The sequence below is a fragment of the Bombina bombina genome, chromosome 2 (genome assembly GCF_027579735.1).
Source record: "Bombina bombina isolate aBomBom1 chromosome 2, aBomBom1.pri, whole genome shotgun sequence".
NCBI lineage: Eukaryota > Metazoa > Chordata > Amphibia > Anura > Bombinatoridae > Bombina > Bombina bombina.
In genome coordinates, this window is record NC_069500.1 from 560,851,786 (window position 1) to 560,871,341 (window position 19,556).

The 19,556-nt window shown below is 37.8% G+C and overlaps 1 protein-coding gene across 1 annotated transcript in view; it reads left to right on the forward strand.

Moving 5' to 3' along the window:
- The first annotated feature begins 238 nt into the window (after positions 1-238).
- Positions 239-19,556, forward strand: part of LOC128649262 (fructose-1,6-bisphosphatase 1-like) — a 33,525-nt gene continuing 14,207 nt past the window's right edge. Inside the window, exons 1-2 of the mRNA XM_053702425.1 lie at positions 239-506; positions 11,022-11,184. Of these exons, the coding sequence (XP_053558400.1) occupies positions 337-506; positions 11,022-11,184 (333 nt within the window). The 5' untranslated portion in view covers positions 239-336. The remainder of the gene's footprint in view (positions 507-11,021; positions 11,185-19,556) is intronic.

Here is a 19,556-nt window from a genome sequence, read left to right on the forward strand (position 1 = left end):
GAATACTACTTCTTGCTACCTGTCCCTTTAAATGTTATTGAACCTCAAGTTAGGACTTTGCCCTATGTGCAGAAAGACAAGGAAGAAAGCTCCCCTCCCCTGCTGCACTGTACAAGTGAAAACAACAACAGTAAAACAAAGTTTTGCTATGAGTGAGTGGAGATTTGAGCAGCCTGCACACACCCACATGCCGTCCCCTCTCTGGCTGGCAGTTCCGGGCTGGGGTGTGTCCTATTTATAAGGGTTGCCAGTGCAGGGTGAGCTGACCTGGCCATCCTGCAACCACACTCACAGCTTCCCGTTTCTCATTACTGTACCTACACACAGATACGGATCATGTCGGACAGGGCCCCATTTGAAACCAATGTCATCACCCTGACCCGCTTCGTGATGGAAGAGGGCAGGAAAGCTAAAGGTACCGGTGAGATGACCCAACTCCTCAACTCCCTGTGTACCGCTGTGAAAGCCATCTCTTCTGCCGTGCGCAAGGCTGGACTTGCCAACCTGTGAGTACCTACAGCACTCACCTACCCTCAGGTGGCACATCCCTTCTGGGAACATACTTGCAGTGCCACTTATACTTGCAAACACAGATACACACGAGATGCCATTCAACACAACACCCAATACCAAATTATGCCACGCTCTTTTATAAAATGAAACAATGGTCCGAGCTATGGCAGTGCCACACAGGTGTTAAATCAATGATAATATGAGGTTCCAGTGAGCATGCACTGATAACATAACATGAGGCTACGCTAGCTAATGTCAAAGCAACCCATGGCTATTTTATTGCCTGCTCAATGTTACATTGTTTGGAACATAATGGTGGCATTTATGCAGTGTATTTAGGTGAAGGGTTATTTGCAGTGCTGGATTACACGTGCACTGTATGGTATTCTATGGTAATGATATACTAAGCTGTATGCATGAAGTATAGTTTGCTTTCCAAGAAGATGTTAATTGTATTTGGAATTAATTGACCACTTAATTATATCTGCCTACTAAATATATTCTATTTACTACTATACTTATATTATTTTCTTATTGCTGATCCCTGTATAGTACCATATAACAGGGGCTACTGGCAGTACCAATTGTATGCTGTATGTCTTACAATCATTATCACAAATGACACATAAAGTAACCAAATTCATAAGATTATAACCAAAGGGTCATGATGTACAGTGGGTATTTTAAAATGTGTTTTAATTTTTTTTTTAACTAATGCCCCTTAATTATTAAAGGGATGGTAAATCCTAGTGTTTGTGAAACGCTAGGATTTACCATTAGAACACAAAAAGGGGACTTTCAGTCATGAAGTATAAAATACTTCATGCTGAAAGTTTCTTTGTTTGCATCGTTCGCCGCACTGAGCTGCTAAGGCAACCCACGGCAGAACGCTATTTGGTTGAGAAGGGATGTTTCCACTTCTTAGCCAATAGCCGTGCGGGAAATCCGGCGCGAGTCGGCGCCAAGCCAGATTTCCCACACGACTATTGGCTAAGAGGTGGAAATGTCACATTTCAGCTAAATAGCTCTCTGCCATGGGCTACCTTAGCTGCTCAGTGCGGCGAACGCTGCAAATAAATGAAGGAGCTTTCAGCATGAAGTATTTTATACTTCATGACTGAAAGTACCCCTTGTTTGTTCCAGTGGTAATCCTAGCGTTTCAGAAACGCTAGGATTTACCATCACTTTAATACTACTTTTACTTGTTTGTGTAGGTGTTTCCCTTTCCATCAATAAAGTTGTTTGGACTGTCCTTATCCGCAGTAAAATTAAACTTTCACAATTCAGACAAATCATGCAATTTTAAACAACTTTCCAATTTGCTTCTATTATCTAATTTGCTTTCTTCTCGATATCCTTTGTTAAAAAGCATAAATGTAGGCTCAGCAGGAGCAGTGATGCACTACTGTGAGCTAGCTGCTGATTGGTGGCAGCCCATATAGGGCACCTGCTATTTGGTCACCTGATTTGTTCAGATAACCCTCCAGCAGTGCATTGTACGGATACCAAGTGAATGAAGCACGCTTGATAATAAGAGCAAAATGGAAAGGTGTTTAAAATTGTATGCTCTTTATCAGGGTTCTTCAAACTACAGGTAGGGATGAGAGTGTGTGTGGTGTGTGTTTGTTGTTGTGTGTGTGTGTGTGTGGTATATGTGTGTAGTATGTGTGTGTTGTTGTGTGTGTATATGTGTGTAGTATAAGTGTGTATGTGTGTTATATATGTGTGTAGTATGAGTGTGTGTATGTGTGTAGTATTAGTGTGCGTGTGTTGTATGAGAGTGTGTGTGTGGTATGTGTGTGTAGTATGAGTGTGTGTGTATGTGTGTAGTATAAGTGTGTGTGTGTTGTATGAGAGTGTGTGTGTTTGTTGTGTGTGTTGTATGAGAGTGTGCGTGTTGTACAAGAGTGGGTGTATGTGTGTGTTGTATGAGAGTGTGTGTTGTATTAGTGTGCGTGTTGTACAAGAGTGGGTGTATGTGTGTGTTGTATGAGAGTGTGCGTGTTGTACAAGAGTGGGTGTATATGCTTGTATGAGAGTGTGCGTGTTGTACAAGAGTGGGTGTATATGCTTGTATGAGAGTGTGTGTTGTACAAGAGTGGGTGTATGTGTGTGTTGTATGAGAGTGTGTGTGTGTGTTGTATGACAGTTTGTGTATGTGCGTGTTGTATGAGAGAGTGTGGTGTGTGTGTTGTATGACAGTATTTGTATGTGCGTGTTGTATGAGAGAGTGTGTGGTGTGTGTGTTTTATGACAGTTTGTGTATGTGCGTGTTGTATGAGAGAGTGTGTGGTGTGTGTGTGTTGTATGACAGTTTGTGTATGTGCGTGTTGTATGAGAGAGTGTCTGGTGTGTGTGTTGTATGACAGTTTGTGTATGTGCGTGTTGTATGAGAGAGTGTGTGGTGTGTATTGTATCACAGTATGTGCGTGTTGTATGAGAGAGTGTGTGGTGTGTGTGTTATATGAGAATGTGTTAGACTACTATCAGGAATAAAGTTTGCATACATTTTAGTCAATTTGCCAAAAATTGCAGCTATTTTGTATATTACTTCAGAAATTTTCAGACCAAGCATAAAAATAGTGTCACAAAGGTATGTGGTATCACGGCACTGGGTCTTGGTAAAAAAAAAAAAAGTTTAAGGACAGTCAAGTCCAAAAAAATATTCATGATTCATATAGGGCATGTAATTTTAAACAACTTTACAATTTACTTTTATCACCAATGTTGCATTGTTCTCTTGGTATTCTTAGTTGAAAGCTAAACCTAGGTGGTTTATATGCTAATTTTTTAGACCTTGAAGGCCGCCTCTAATCTGAAAGCATTTTGACAGTTTCACCACTAGAGGGCATTAGTTCATGTGTTTCCTATAGACTTCACAACATATTTGGACGTTCTGCGCATGCGTTTGCATTATTACCTTTAACTTGCTACCCGGGCTCGCTCCAGTTTAGCGCATGCGCAATTACGATAGAGACCACAAAATATTGAATTTCACTCACGCAGGCGCAAATAGAAGATAAACCGAGGTGTGCGCATGCGCACTTTGTCCGGCAAGCAAGGACGCGCTTTTGAAGTACGTATAGAGCGGGTGGGACCGCTCTGTACGTAATAGACTGTAAAATCCGGAAATTCATGGAGGGAGGAGCAAAGACCAGCAAAGTAGGTAAAAAACATTAGTTATAAATACAATAATACATATTAAAATAATTTAAAAAAAATAGAGATCACACTATATAGCATGTCAGTAATATAGTAAAGGTGAGAAAACCGGCAAACTTTACCTTCACTTTAAAACTGGGGAATAGGTAATAAAGGGATTATTTATCTTTTTAAGCAACAAAAATTCTAGTGTTGACTGTCCCTTTAAAGAACCCTGCACTATATGAATTGTGAAAGAAAAATTTGAGGTTTCATGTTCCTTTAATATTGTTAGATTAGTTTTAATTTAATTGCAGCTCAATCCATTGAACTCTTTTTAGTACATTGACTAGATTGAGTTGCAAGCACATACATGAGCAGGATTTGTAGATAATGACATCTAGGGTTCGTTCCTTGTTCTTTTCTTGTTAGATGATTCTGTTTGCCATTGGAGGCTTCCCCCATGATGTCACTCATGAAGCAAAGTCTAGGCCACTTAGTTTATAGGTCAAAAGGGGCTGTTTATCCCCAGGCTAAAAGGTTTCTGTGGATGTGCATTTGTGCATGTCTCAGTAATGGTGCCCTTCAGATAAACTCACACAAACACAATTTAAGTTTTAGTGTAAGTTATTTAAGCCTTTTATTGCTAAGCCATTTCTCATAGCTGTGCTAAAGCCATTTTTAATCATCTGCACTCATTGCATTTAAACATCAGTTTAAGTGTTTTCTCTATCTAAAGATAGTCACACAAATCACAGCTTGTTTTTTTTCATCCAATTAAGGGCTTAATTGATCAAGCTACAGAGACAACTCTACACCCCTTGGGGTGCATGCGCACTCATGTGAGCCTACTGACTACGAGTTCCTAACTTGGAGATAAATCATCCCAAACCCTTCTCTCATGCGAGTGCTTGCTCAAGAGTAGAGGGCTGAGCTGCACAGTGCATGTCTACTACCCACTCACTGTTACTATGGATGGACATGTTCCCTAGCTGGGTACATTGTCTGCCCGTCAAATTATTAATTGAGCCCTAAGACACTTTTTGAAAATAACTTCTGCTTGCAGAAATACCCAGCAATTGCAATTTCATTATAAACAAACACTTCATGGTTTTATATTTAGCATCAGTTCATCTTCTCAAAATAATCATCAAATGCATAATACAAATACCCAGCAAAAGCATTTTGTCTGAATTTCAAATGAGTACTAGATTTTTTTTTTCTGACAAATTTGAAAGTTCTGACAAATTTAAAAGTTAGTTCCATTTTCCGTCCCACTGCATCATGTGACAGCCATCAGCCAATCACAAAATGCACATATGTATATATACAGTGCATTTGCTCAATAGGTGCTGGTGCCTTAGAAAGTGTGCATATAAAAAGACTGCACAATTTGATAATGGAAGTTAATTGGAAAGTAATTTAAAATAGAATAATCTATCTGAATCATGAAAGTTTAACTTTGACTTTAGTGTCGCTTTAATGACAAACTAAATAATGCCTGTATAATTCAAAGCTGTGCTATTCTCTCTAAAATGTTATTAGCGATTACATATTGGGTTTAAATGTCCCTTTAGCAGAAGTCATTGCGCATGCTGGCAGCTGGAATTGAACTTGTATAGTAGATCTTAAAGTGTGCAGCGTCTAAAAGCAGTTGTGCAAAAGTTTAGATGTTACTTGGAAAAGCTGTGTGCACAACTCATTAGTAGCTATCACAGCTGCCAGAAACCTCTGAATGGTTTGTACAGCGCTGTGAAGGAACTTGCCTCAGTGCAGGATCCTGTTCAGGCACAAAACAGGAAGGGGTGCTGTTTGTTATATTCACACAAACTCTTGGAGGTGGGGCACTGAGAATTGTTAAATTATCTCTGATGATTACAATGACACCAACCAGCATATCTAACCTGGCTTGTCAGCAGTTTCCAGTTCTCTCAAAAGGGAAATTCTTCAGTATCTTTTATACAATTATGTAAACTCCAAAAATATTTATGAAAAACTTGTAACTCCAGAGGTTAGAATTATTTTGAGATGCTGTGCAAATAAAAAAATAACATATTCAAGTATAGAGACCAGAAGAAAATTATTGTTTTCTCACTTCCCATTAACTGATAAAACATTCTCTATTTCTCACCCTTTTTTTCATTCCCCAAGATTAGAAAAAGATATATTTTTTCCATCTACTTCTCACCTTTGACCCCCATCTGTTCAGCATAACTGTATGCACAGATGAGACTTTTTACTGAGCTGTATTCAAACCACATGATCAGACATAACATGCAGAGGCGTGGAAAGGGGTGTTGTCACTCTCTAACCAATCATAGGCTATCTGTTTTATTTCATGGAATTTGTGGAACACAGGCTAGATTACAAGACTAAATAATTAAAGTGATGGTAAATCCTAGCGATGTAAAACAACATGATTTACCAGTACTACAAATAAAGGGGACTTTCAGTCATGAAGTATAAAATAATTCATGTTGTTCCTTTATTTGCCTGCAGCTTATATCGGAAGTTTTGTGCATTTTACAAGTTGAAAGTAAACCCGTTTACTTAAGTGCAATTGAGTTTTAAAGCGCGTCAGGATTACGTGACTTCAGAGCTCTGGTTAACTGTTACGCGAGTCAAAAAAGTTGCACATGGAAAATACATTTTAAAAATACAGTTGCACTTCTAATAAAAATTTTTTTTTAAAAAAAAACATATTGCATCAAAAAGTTATAAAAGTGCCAAAGATTTTAGTAATTTTACATAAAGATACATACATACATACACATGTCTAAATATGTGTGTGTGTGTATATATATATATATATGTGTGTGTACATATGCATTTATATGTGTATATATATATATATATGTATACATTTTTAGACACACACATATATATATATATATATATATATATATATATATATATAGTGTGTGCGCACATTTGTGCCCTTTGCAGTCAAGTAGCTGAAAACATGTAAAATCATATTTATGCTATATTAATTTTTAAGAAAGTGTTTAACTATGTATTTACTGTAAATATTTTACATTCCAATGTTCTTCAAATAGTGGAATATGTTCTAAGTATTTTTAAATAGATACACACACACATATATTTTACCAAAATAACATCAGATATATAGTACAGTGCAAAAGTCTTATATATATATATATATATATATATATATATATATATATATATATATATATATATATATATATATATATATATATATATATATATTGTGTGTAATATATAGATAGATATATATATTACCAAAATAACATCAGATATACACTACTGTGCAAAAGTCTTAGGCCACCATTAGATTTGTTGTTTTAGCAAAGTTTTAATGAATATCCATATTTATTTTTCGGTCTCTTTATTAAGATACAAACAGAAAATACAGGAAATATGTACACAAAATATACCCCCCCTCCAATTTTTAGAACAAAATGGCTTCTTCAAGCAAAAGTCAGTATTTAGTTTGACCTCACATGGCACTAAGCACATCTTGAATTCCTTTGGGGTGAATGTCCTGAAGTAAACTTCAGGTATATTATACCAGGCTTCTTTCAGAACTTCCCAGAGTTCTTTAAATTGAGGTTGTCTTTTATTTCTTTCTCTGTCCAGATGATCTGCCTCTATAATAGTTAGGTCTAGACTCTATGTTTTATCAGCTGTTTTTCTCTCCAAATATTATTTCACTATTTCACTTCTCACATATTGTCGACTATTGGACCCAAAAAATTAAAACTTGGATTCGTCACTTTATAATAATGTTTTCCACTGATCTTCACTCCAATCTTTGTGAGCTTTAGCATATCTTAGCCTTTTCACCCTGTTTCCCTTCTGAAAAAGTGGTTTCTTGGCTGCTACCCTTCCACAAAGACCATTCCTGATCAAGCTTTTTCAGACTGTAGAAGGGTCAACTTGGCATCCTGATGAAGCTGCCAGGTCGTTGCTGGACTTCTTCCGGTCTTTTTAAAGAAGAAACACTGAGTCTTATCAGATTTTGAAAGTTTTCTTGGCCTTCCAGTCATTTTTTGTCCTTGACCTCTACTGATTCTGCAAATGTCTTATAACAGCTTGGATAACACATCATGAGTATTCAGTTGTTTGCTGATTTCCCTTTGAGAGTGACCTTGCTGATGCAAAAGTATGATTTTATGTCTGTCAAATTATGTGATCTTTAGCATTTCTTTCTTTCTTTCTTTTTTTTTAAATAGTTTTTATTGATGTTCAAAAAAAGTATACAGAGCAAATGAGAATAGGTTACATCTGGATTACTGATAGTCATAGTATACAATAAACCAAGCCACGCTGATACAACCGTAATATATATATAAAAAAAAAAAAAACAGAGTTAAAGACAAACCAAGTAAAGATTTACCTGTAAAGGGGAACATTGCTCTGATTCAAGGTATTATTATTACCAGATGCACGCTGAAGATAGAACCTCACATTTTTCCCTTTTATAATATGAGTACCCCTCAGTAACTATTCAAGGCCTCTCTTGGGCCTAACTAATTGCTTAATTATTCTAGGGGGAGATGTAAGTGTAGTAAATATTATTATTTTTTACTTTCAAGTGAACTTGTGTTTAAACAAACATATTACGTCAAACGTATTTCAGCATCAGGAAAGAAGATATTTACCCCATTTGTAAGGTACAAAACAGTGTATCTAGGGGTAACTAGATATATAAAGCACATGTTTTGTATAGGTTACACAAGAGTCTTTTGTAAGATAAGTACCCCTCTGTAAATATTCAAGGCCTTGCTTAAATATTCCAGAGGGAGATGTAAATATAATAGTTTTATAGTTCAAAAAGAAACAAATATTCAACATTTTTGCTTTCAAATAAACTTGTGCTTAAATAAACAAGTAACCTCAAAAGTATTTAAACATCAGGAAAAGAAATATTTACCCCAGTCGAAAAATACAAAACTAAGAATAAGTTATCTCAGGGTATTAAGATATATAGAGGACCACGCACAAGTTTTACACAGGTTACACACAAAAAAGAATCACAATAGCGGTATTTGAGTGACAAACCGCAAAATTAGTCTTTGAACACAATTAAAGGGACACAAACCGAAAGATTTTCTTTCATGATTCAGGTAGAGAATACAATTTTAAACAACATTCCAATTTACTACTATTATCTAATTTTCTTCAGTCTTTAGATATCCTTTATTGAAGAAATATTGATGCACATGGGTGAGCCAATCACACGAGGCATCTATGTGGAGCCAGTAATCAGTAACTACTGAGCCTATCTAGATATGTTATTCAGCAAAGGATACCAAGAGAATGAAGCAAATTAGATAATAGAAGTAAATTAGAATATTGTTTAAAATTGCATGCTCATTCTAAATCATGAAAGAAACAATTTGGGTTTAATGTCCCTTTAAGGAATGTCAGAGTACTTTGGTAAATGGGGGGTGGATGTATAGGAAGCCAGCTAGCAAATATAGGTGTGAAGATCGGCACTATGTAACTTAAACTAAATTTCTAGAGCGGCATTCACACATATACTGATATAATAGGTATTATTGTAAAATTCATGAGGATGTGACTGGTGCAAGCAGAAACCCATAAGGAAAATGACCACTTAATATAAGGCCTAGAGTACCTCAAGATTATATGATAAAAATAGTTATTCCTCACATAGAAGGTGTTAGAGCTGATGGTCTTGTTATGTAGGGGAGACTATTTGAGTGGGCCTATCGTTAAAATAACAGGTAAAGTGTGCGGGACTAGCATGAGTGACATGTCATTTACAAAAAAACTGCTTACAATATTAGGCTTATCAGAGTCATTAACCTTCATTTGAAGAAAAAAAATAGAATAGAGCTAGAGTTCACATAAAGTCCATAACTTTAGAGTTAACAGAGGCCTCTATGGATGAATCATGATAAATATTTACCATATATGCCTACCCGACTTATGTGCTATTCAAAGGGCTGGACAAATTTACAATGAACAGTTTTTTCTTTTATAGTATTGCCAGGATCTTAGCACTGCATATTATCTAAATGTTTAGAACTCTAGAGTGCAACTGATAACCTGAGTGCAGTAGCTACAGTGAGTTTTAATTAAATTGTAAATAAATGTGCAAACTGTACACTACAATGTTAAGCAGGTAACAAGGTGGCAGTAATGAGCTTTCTGGAATATAAAATACACTAGGAAGAGACAATAAAATGTGTTATAAACAATGCTCCATAGATATATAGACCAGTCAATACCCATTTTATGCTGCAGCTACCGTCCCAAAGCACATTAACCCAAGTCACATTATGATCTCATTTGCTTAGACATCAGGGAGAGCTGTATGTTAAAAGGTGCATGGGCATTATTATGAAGAAGTGTGAATATGTAGCCATAAACATTTTGTTAGCTACCCTAGTCCAAGTGACAGGATGACCTGCCAACTCCTCATTAGTCGCTAAATAATGTTGTTACAAATCAGGGAACCTATAAACCTTGTTAAATGCTTCTAACGTTGCAATAAAAACTCTAACAGTCTAAGTAAAGCAGTCATTAAATGTAAAAGTCCCCTTTTATCTTATAGAACATATTGTTATATTTTCTGGTTGTTTTCTAATAAAGAGACTGAGAAATAATTATATATGGTCAATATACCATTGCTAAAACAACAAATTAACAGTGGCCTAAGACTTTTGCATAGTACTGTATATAGAAATATTTATTTAAGAATAAATAGAACATTCTGCTATGTGAAGAACATTGGAATGTAAAATCTTAATATTTCATTAGGTCAGCACATTTGAGTAAATGTGATTAGTTTTTTCCACTTTTTAAATTTCAATTTAAGTCAATAGGGCAATGTGTTAACGCAGTCACGATATTGGAAGTTTGGCTATTTGCTTGTGGGAAAACGTTTCACTTTCAGCTTGTAATATGCGTGCTACCCGATGCGTGCAAAAAAATGTACCTCTAGCAAATTTAACGCACAATAAATAGCGCTCCACTCGTAATCTAGCCTTTAAAGGGACATAAACCACTATTAAGGCTAGATAAAATGATGTATTCAAAACAAATGTTAGCCTGAGAATAATATGCATATTAGTTGCTTCCTACAGTAAGGGACGCTGCCATGTTGTAAACTATATTTCCATTTTGAAACACTCATTTTCTCCTCTGCTGAAGCTAATTAGTGGCAGAGTAAGAGAACAATGTGTAAAATATAGCTATGCTAGGTTTGTGAAGTCTGAAGTATGCAATTCCAATTCATAAAGAAACTGGAATACAATTACAGGAAAAGGGGACAACGTGCACCGTCTGGTCATTCTGTACAAGCTCCATGTGTAATTGTTCTTCACACTGAGTTTTTTTTTCTCACATTATAGTTATGGAATTGATGGATCCACCAATGTGACAGGAGACCAAGTGAAAAAGTTAGATGTTCTCTCCAATGACCTTGTAATCAACACACTGAAGGCCTCATTCAGCACGTGCCTCCTTGTGTCAGAGGAAGACAAACATGCTATTATTGTGGAGCCTGAAAAAAGGGTATGTTTATATTTGTATCACATTTCAGCCATATTTCATTTAAAGGGACACTCAAACCTCCCGGGCTCTGGTTTGCATAATTCACAGAGAGATAGAATCAAAAGCCTAGTGTTGTAGCGCACTGGTTCTGATTGGCTGTTCTTTCTGCGGTGTAATGCAGTGAGGGGTAATCAGCAACTTGTGTGGGGGGGGGGGAGTAATAAGCAAACGTGAACGTGCAAATTCAGGCAGACAGAAAAGGTTGTTTTTTTATTAAAGGGATACTAAACCCAATTTTTTTCTTTAATGAGGCAGATAGAGCATGTAATTTTAAGCAACTTTCTAATTTACTCCTACTATCAAATTTTCTTCGTTCTCTTGCTATCTTTATTTAAAAAGCAGGAATTTAAAGCTTAAGAGCCAGCCCATTTAGGTTCAGAACCATGGATAGCGCTTGCTTATTGGTGGCTACATTTAGTAAAACAATAAGCAAACATAACCTAGGTTCTCAACCAAGAATGGGTCGGCTCTTAAGCTTTACATTTCTCCTTTTAAATAAAGATAGCAAGAGAACAAATAAAAGTTGATAATAGGAGTAAATTAGAAAGTTTCTTAAAATTGCATGCTCTCTCACTGGTTTTCAAACCAAACCTGTCCTCATGCCCCCACAACAGTCCAGGTTTTCTGGATTACCATGGTTGAGAGCAGGTAAAATAATCCCTTTTATTAATCAGCTGATTATTTCACCTGTGCTCCAGTTCAGATACCCTCAAAATGTGTCCTGTTAGGGAGGTCTGAGGACAGGTTTAAAAATCAGTGCTCTATCTGAATCATTAAAGAAAACATTTGGGTTTAGTGTTCCTTTAAATTTTTAAACTAATTGTTACAAAATATAATGTGGGGAGTGGTATACACAAATGCACACCACACCCTTTAGGGTGCGCCTCCCAGTTGCCAAAAAATCAGATAGGTAAATAGTCTAGAACCTAGACATAAAACAATACACACAGTAACACAGGATAAAACAACAGAACAGTGAACTATACAGTGGGTATAGGTATGTTAATGTCCATTCATCAATCAAGTCCCACTATCTGGCGGCAGCACTCTGTCAAAGGATGGTCGTCCTGATGGTTAGATACTGCAAATAGAAGAACACAGAGGCGCCACCATGGCCCAGTACCACCAAAACAAAGAAATAAATATATAGAAGGCACTATATATACTCACAAACGTCAAGCACCCAGGTGGTGCTAGTGGGGCAGGCTGAAACTTCACAGTAGTTCAGCTCACTGATATACCTCCAAATAGATCCAGTCGGTGTTCCTTGAGAGCCTAAGATCCTATGCCTAGAAAAGAGAGAGGCAAACCAACATGGCCTAGTATTGTTTGAGCCCAGGGAGAATATAGCCCTAATGGGTATACTCACAGGAAACAAAGCACCTCCAGGTGCAATATCAGCAAGCTGGAACCATAAGTCGCCCAGTAGACAAACCACGGCAAGTGATCCTCCGCTTCCAGTAGTATAACGGTGGATAGGAGAGGGGTGTATGAAACCCCACAACAGGTTATTAGGTCAAAAATACCACACCAGCAAGTGTATATAAAAGTAAAAATCTTTAATAACACAGCGACGCGTTTCTCAGCCGCCTATGGGCTGTTTCATCAGGCTATAATAAAACATTAAAAAATACACTTGCTATATACTAAATTAAAAAACTAAAACATTATCTGATTGGACAATCAATTAAAATACAACCAATGTGTGATCTTTCTCAATCAATTACTATGGTAACAATTTGGTTAGTATTCGGGTGAATAGGTGTGGCCAGGTGTGCACCTAATTAGCAAACTGACACTCCACCTAGCTTGCAACCCCTGTTGCTAATTGTTGCCATAGTGACCACCTAACAGTGCAAACACAATATAAGTTTATCTAATGACAGTACATACACATTAAAAGTTTATCTCATACACATAACACATTTACATTTGATTAGCACAAAGGAATAATGACAAGTACTCAGTAGTTCATTTGGTGCCCATCTCCAGAGTTGTACTTATGAGAGGTCAAAGCGCAACCGGAAGGTAGTCCGGAGCTCATATGTGATCTATAAGTGCCTTACCGGCCTGATATTAATAGTATCACCAGCCCCATATGAGAACCTTTGTTGGATTCAATATGTGAAAGCATATTGAATCTATGTATAGGAGTGGTGATCATTATGAAATTCTGCGTGTCTTAGCGTAAAAGCCTTCTTAACATGACAATAAGGTATTCATGTTAAGAAGGCTTTTACGCTAAGACACGCAGAATTTCATAATGACAGCTCTATGTTTGCACACAGCCCACTATACATTGATCACCACTCCTATACATAGATTCAATATGCTTTCACATATTGAATCCAACAAAGGTTCTCATATGGGGCTGGTGATACTATTAATATCAGGCCGGTAAGGCACTTATAGATCACATATGAGCTCCGGACTACCTTCCGGTTGCGCTTTGACCTCTCATAAGTACAACTCTGGAGATGGGCACCAAATGAACTACTGAGTACTTGTCATTATTCCTTTGTGCTAATCAAATGTAAATGTGTTATGTGTATGAGATAAACTTTTAATGTGTATGTACTGTCATTAGATAAACTTATATTGTGTTTGCACTGTTAGGTGGTCACTATGGCAACAATTAGCAACAGGGGTTGCAAGCTAGGTGGAGTGTCAGTTTGCTAATTAGGTGCACACCTGGCCACACCTATTCACCCGAATACTAACCAAATTGTTACCATAGTAATTGATTGAGAAAGATCACACATTGGTTGTATTTTAATTGATTGTCCAATCAGATAATGTTTTAGTTTTTTAATTTAGTATATAGCAAGTGTATTTTTTAATGTTTTATTATAGCCTGATGAAACAGCCCATAGGCGGCTGAGAAACGCGTCGCTGTGTTATTAAAGATTTTTACTTTTATATACACTTGCTGGTGTGGTATTTTTGACCTAATAACCTGTTGTGGGGTTTCATACACCCCTCTCCTATCCACCGTTATACTACTGGAAGCGGAGGATCACTTGCCGTGGTTTGTCTACTGGGCGACTTATGGTTCCAGCTTGCTGATATTGCACCTGGAGGTGCTTTGTTTCCTGTGAGTATACCCATTAGGGCTATATTCTCCCTGGGCTCAAACAATACTAGGCCATGTTGGTTTGCCTCTCTCTTTTCTAGGCATAGGATCTTAGGCTCTCAAGGAACACCGACTGGATCTATTTGGAGGTATATCAGTGAGCTGAACTACTGTGAAGTTTCAGCCTGCCCCACTAGCACCACCTGGGTGCTTGACATTTGTGAGTATATATAGTGCCTTCTATATATTTATTTCTTTGTTTTGGTGGTACTGGGCAATGGTGGCGCCTCTGTGTTCTTCTATTTGTAATTGTTACAAAATGTACGGTCCATTTAACAAAATAAATTGTGTGTGATACATAGTACTCCATGAGATATACCAGTAAAGCAACGTGAGATGTACATTTTGTATGTCTGTTACTATGCATACGTTAAAAGGGACCAATTAGCAACAGCTATGCTGCAATTAATACTATACTGCTCTATATATTCTTCAGTATGCGCTATTACCAAAAAAATGTAGGCAACTAATATCATTCAAAAGGTTCCATATGTCCTCCGAGTCCTCAAAAGGACCATTCAGTACTAAGTTCTAACCTTTATAGTAGGCCACCAGCACATGCTTGCTTGCATATAAATTCTATGCAAGTTGAATAAGGAGAGGAAAGGGAATGTAGAGTAGTCGGGTATTTTTTGAGGGGTAATACAGACAACGTGTGTTGTCAGAAGGTAAAAATATAATGTAGAAGGGATAAAGGGCTCCAGGATAAGACTTCAAGGGTTGCTTGTGTCCTCCAGACCAACAGAAGACCTCCAAAGAGAGAAGTTGATTTCTTAAAACTGCATAACTTTGTTTGAAAGCCAAAGTGAGGCAAACAAATAATATCATGTTTTTTTGTTGTAGCTAGTTAAAAGTTTACTAGTTTGTTAGGTTAAAGTTATATAATCCTTGTTTTTCTACCAAGTAACAATATAAAAGCTGTCCTTGCATGACCTTAAAGGCACATAAAACTAGTTGAGATGGAGACAAAATATAATAATATGTACATTAATTACTTTACCTGCAAATTTATACAGCAGTGCCTCGCCATTAACCCTTTTAAGTTCCTGAATTGTACAGATCTAACTCCCCACACACAATTCCTTTTATGGCTGTAGCTATATCCATTGTTGTTTTGGTAAAATGCACAAATGAATAGGGATTATCTGCTGGAGCATGCCTAGAAGCTGTGAACTCAGGTGAAATACAATGCCTGTGTCTAAACACTGAGAAGAGGGGTGGAGCACAGTGTCTATTTTTTCAAATTATTTTAAAATACTTAATTAGCCCTTTTAGGATATGCACAGATCTCAACCTGTTTTATGGCACTTTAAGGCATATTGCATAAATGCTAGATATAATGTTATATTCAAAGAAAATATGCAAATGTATTATTTTAAAATGCTATTCATTGTTTAAATGTTGAACTGATAAGTGTAAAGGCTTAGTTTCCATAAAGCTAGACTCTCCACTTTATCTATTTTTTCTGCTAATGACAAATAGGGACATATGTAAATTAGCCAATGAAGGAGAGTGTGCAAATGAGGATCTGTGGAATATAGGGTTTTTAAAGAAACTATCTACCAGCGTTTACACACAACATTGTTTGCACACTCTCTTTTATAGAAAGTCAGTGGATTTGAGAAAAGCAACTATTTTCAGAGTTAAAGGGACTCTGTGCTATAACATTTGTTTCCCGTTATGTGATCTAGATAACTTGTTATGCCCCTTTCAGAGAATTTAATGTATATGTTTATTTTTGTATTTGAAATAAATGGTTTTGCTCATTAAAATCATCACCTGTTCTATAGGACATGTCGATACCAATGCCTATTTCAAATAACAAATAAAGGTAAATTAACTGTTTACCAACAATTAAGTACAATGCACTTTAACCTTTTACCGCCGTTATGCCGTTGTATTCCGTCACAATGGCGCTGGGCTTTAAAGCCGTTATGACGGAATACAACGTCAAAGCCAATGGCTGTCCTGAAGCCTACTGCGCTTGCAGGATTTGATTATGGTCTGGAGGGCGTTCCTAGCGTCATAGGGACGCCCCCCCAGACCCGATCCCATCATTGATATCTTGCGATCGTTTGCACGATCGCGTGATTTCAATTTGTCTACTAACCCGGTCACGAAAGGGTTAAATTGCATGCAAATGGGACAAAATAAATAAAAGTATTAGCAAAGTGTTTTTCACTACCAGTACACAAACATTTTATATTAGTCTGAAACAGTTTATTGTCCCTTTAATACATATACGCTTTTGATATGTACAAATGTATTAGATCAGCACATTTGGGGGGAAAAAAAAAGTTTTATAAAAACAGCATAATACACAATAAATGCATGCTGTAAAAGTATACACCATTGCTCCAAAAACACAGCTGAAAATGTGTGCACTTAAAGGGATATGAAACCAAATATTTTTCTTTCATGATTCATGCAATTTCTCCAACATTGGTGTGTCCGGTCCACGGCTTCATCCTTACTTGTGGGATATTCTCTTCCCCTACAGGAAATGGCAAAGAGAGCACCCAGCAAGAGCTGTCCATATAGCTCCCCCTCTGGCTCCCCCCCCCCAGTCATTCTCTTTGCCGCTCTGAACAAGTAGCATCTCCACGGGGATGGTAAAGAGTATGTGGTGTTAGTTGTAGTTTTTTATTCTTCTATCAAGAGTTTGTTATTTTAAAATAGTGCCGGTTTGTACTATTTACTCTAAAACAGAAAAGGATGAAGAGTTCTGTTTAAAGAGGAGTATGATTTTAGCAGCAGTAACTAAAATCAATTGCTGTTCCCACGCAGGACTGTTGAGCCCAGAGAACTTCAGTTGGGAGGAACAGTTTGCAGACTTTTCTGCTCAAGGTATGATCAGTCATATTTCTAACAAGACATGTTAATGGTAGAAGACTGTCAGTTTTCCCTTAAGGGGTAAGTAAGCCATTTTTCTTAGACTCATAACAGATTAAGGCTTACAAATGGGCTATACACTGGTTGACACTATGGTGGGCTAAATCGATTGTTTTATTTTATATTCTAATGGCATTTAGAGTGTTTTGTGCACTTAAAAGCACTTTTGGGAACGTTTTTTATCGCCTGGCATTGAGTTAGACGGCATTCAGTCAGGAGGGCCCCTTCACTCTGGTATGCAGAGGAAGGAGGCCCCGTTTTCGCGCCTCAATTGCGCAGTTTACTTCCATGGCAGTGCATACAGCTTCATGTGAGGGGTCCTGTGGGTCTATACCTTCAGATGGCTTATGTTCTGTGTGTATGAAAGCCAAGGTGGTTCCCCCAATTAATGTTTGTGCAAATTGTGTCATAGCGTCCAAACAAAGTATGGACAGTACTGCCACATTGAATAAAATTGCCCAAGATGATTCTTCTAATGAAGGTAGTGGGGATAGTTCCTCATCCTCTCCTTCTGTGTCAACACCAGTTTTGCCCGCGCAGGCGATACCTAGTACATCTAGCGTGCCAATGCTTGTTACTATGCAACAGTTAACAGCAGTAATGGATAATTCTATAGCAAATCTGTTATCCAAACTGCCATCCTACCCTAGAAAGCGTGACAGCTCAGTTTTAAATACAGAAGATGTGCAGGTTGGCGCTGAGGACAATTTATCAGTTATACCCTCACATCAATCTGAATTGGCAGTGAGGGAGGGCCTGTCTGAGGGGGAAATTTCTGATTCAGGAAAAGTTTCTCAGCAGGCAGACACTGATGTCGTAACATTTAAATTTAAGTTAGAACATCTCCGCGCCCTGCTTAAGGAGGTCCTAACTACTCTTGATGACTGTGATTCTTTGGTTATTCCAGATAAATTGTGCAAGATGGACAAATTCTTAGAGGTCCCAGTGCACGCTGATGCCTTTCCGATACCCAAGCGGGTGGCGGATATAGTGACTAAGGAGTGGGAAAAGCCAGGTATACCTTTTGTTCCACCTCCTATATTCAAGAAAATGTTCCCCATTGTTGACCCCAGAAGGGACGCATGGCAAACGGTTCCTAAGGTTGAGGGGGCAGTGTCAACGTTAGCTAAGCGAACAACTATTCCTATTGAGGACAGTTGCGCTTTTAAAGATCCTATGGATAAAAAATTGGAAGGATTGCTAAAAAAGATATTTGTTCAGCAAGGTTTCCTGCTTCAACCAATCTCGTGCATTATTCCTGTCACCACGGCAGCGTATTTTTGGTTTCTAGGAACTAGAAAATTCGCTCCAAAAAGAGACTCCATATGATGAAGTCATGGACAGAATTCACGCACTAAAGTTGGCTAATTCCTTTATTTTGGATGCCGCTTCCCAATTGGCTAAGTTAGCGGCGAAAAATTCAGGGTTTGCAATAGTGGCGCGCAGAGCGCTTTGGCTAAAATCCTGGTCGGCGGATGTGTCGTCCAAGAATAAATTGCTTAATATTCCTTTCAAAGGTAAGACCCTTTTCGGGCCGGAATTGGAAGAGATTATTTCAGACATTACTGGTGGAAAGGGACATGCCCTCCCACAGGATAGGCCTTTCAAGGCTAAGAACAAATCTAATTTTCGTTCCTTTTGCAATTTCAGGAACGGACCGAATCCTAACTCTGCGGCCTCCAGACAAGAAGGCAACTCTTCCCAGCCTAAGCCAGCATGGAAACCATTGCAAGGCTGGAACAAGGGTAAACAGGCCAAGAAGCCTGCTGCTGCTACCAAGACAGCATGAAGGGGTAGCCCCCGATCCGGGACCGGATCTAGTAGGGGGCAGACTTTCTCTCTTCGCTCAGGCTTGGGCAAGAGACGTTCAGGATCCCTGGGCACTAGAAATAGTCTCTCAGGGGTATCTTCTAGAGTTCAAGGAACTTCCTCCAAGGGGAAGGTTCCACATGTCTCGCTTATCTTCAGACCAGATAAAGAGACAGGCATTCTTACATTGCGTAGGAGACCTATTAAAAATGGGAGTGATAAACCCAGTTCCAACAGCGGAACAAGGTCTGGGTTTTTACTCAAACCTGTTTGTAGTTCCAAAAAAAGAGGGAACTTTCAATTCCAATTCTGGATCTAAAAATTCTAAACAAATTCCTCAGAGTTCCATCATTCAATGACTACCGTGGACTTAAAGGATGCGTATCTGCATATTCCTATCCACAAAGATCATCATCAGTTCCTGAAGTTCGCCTTCATGGACAAACATTACCAGTTCATGGCTCTTCCGTTCGGTTTGGCCACTGCTCCCAGAATCTTC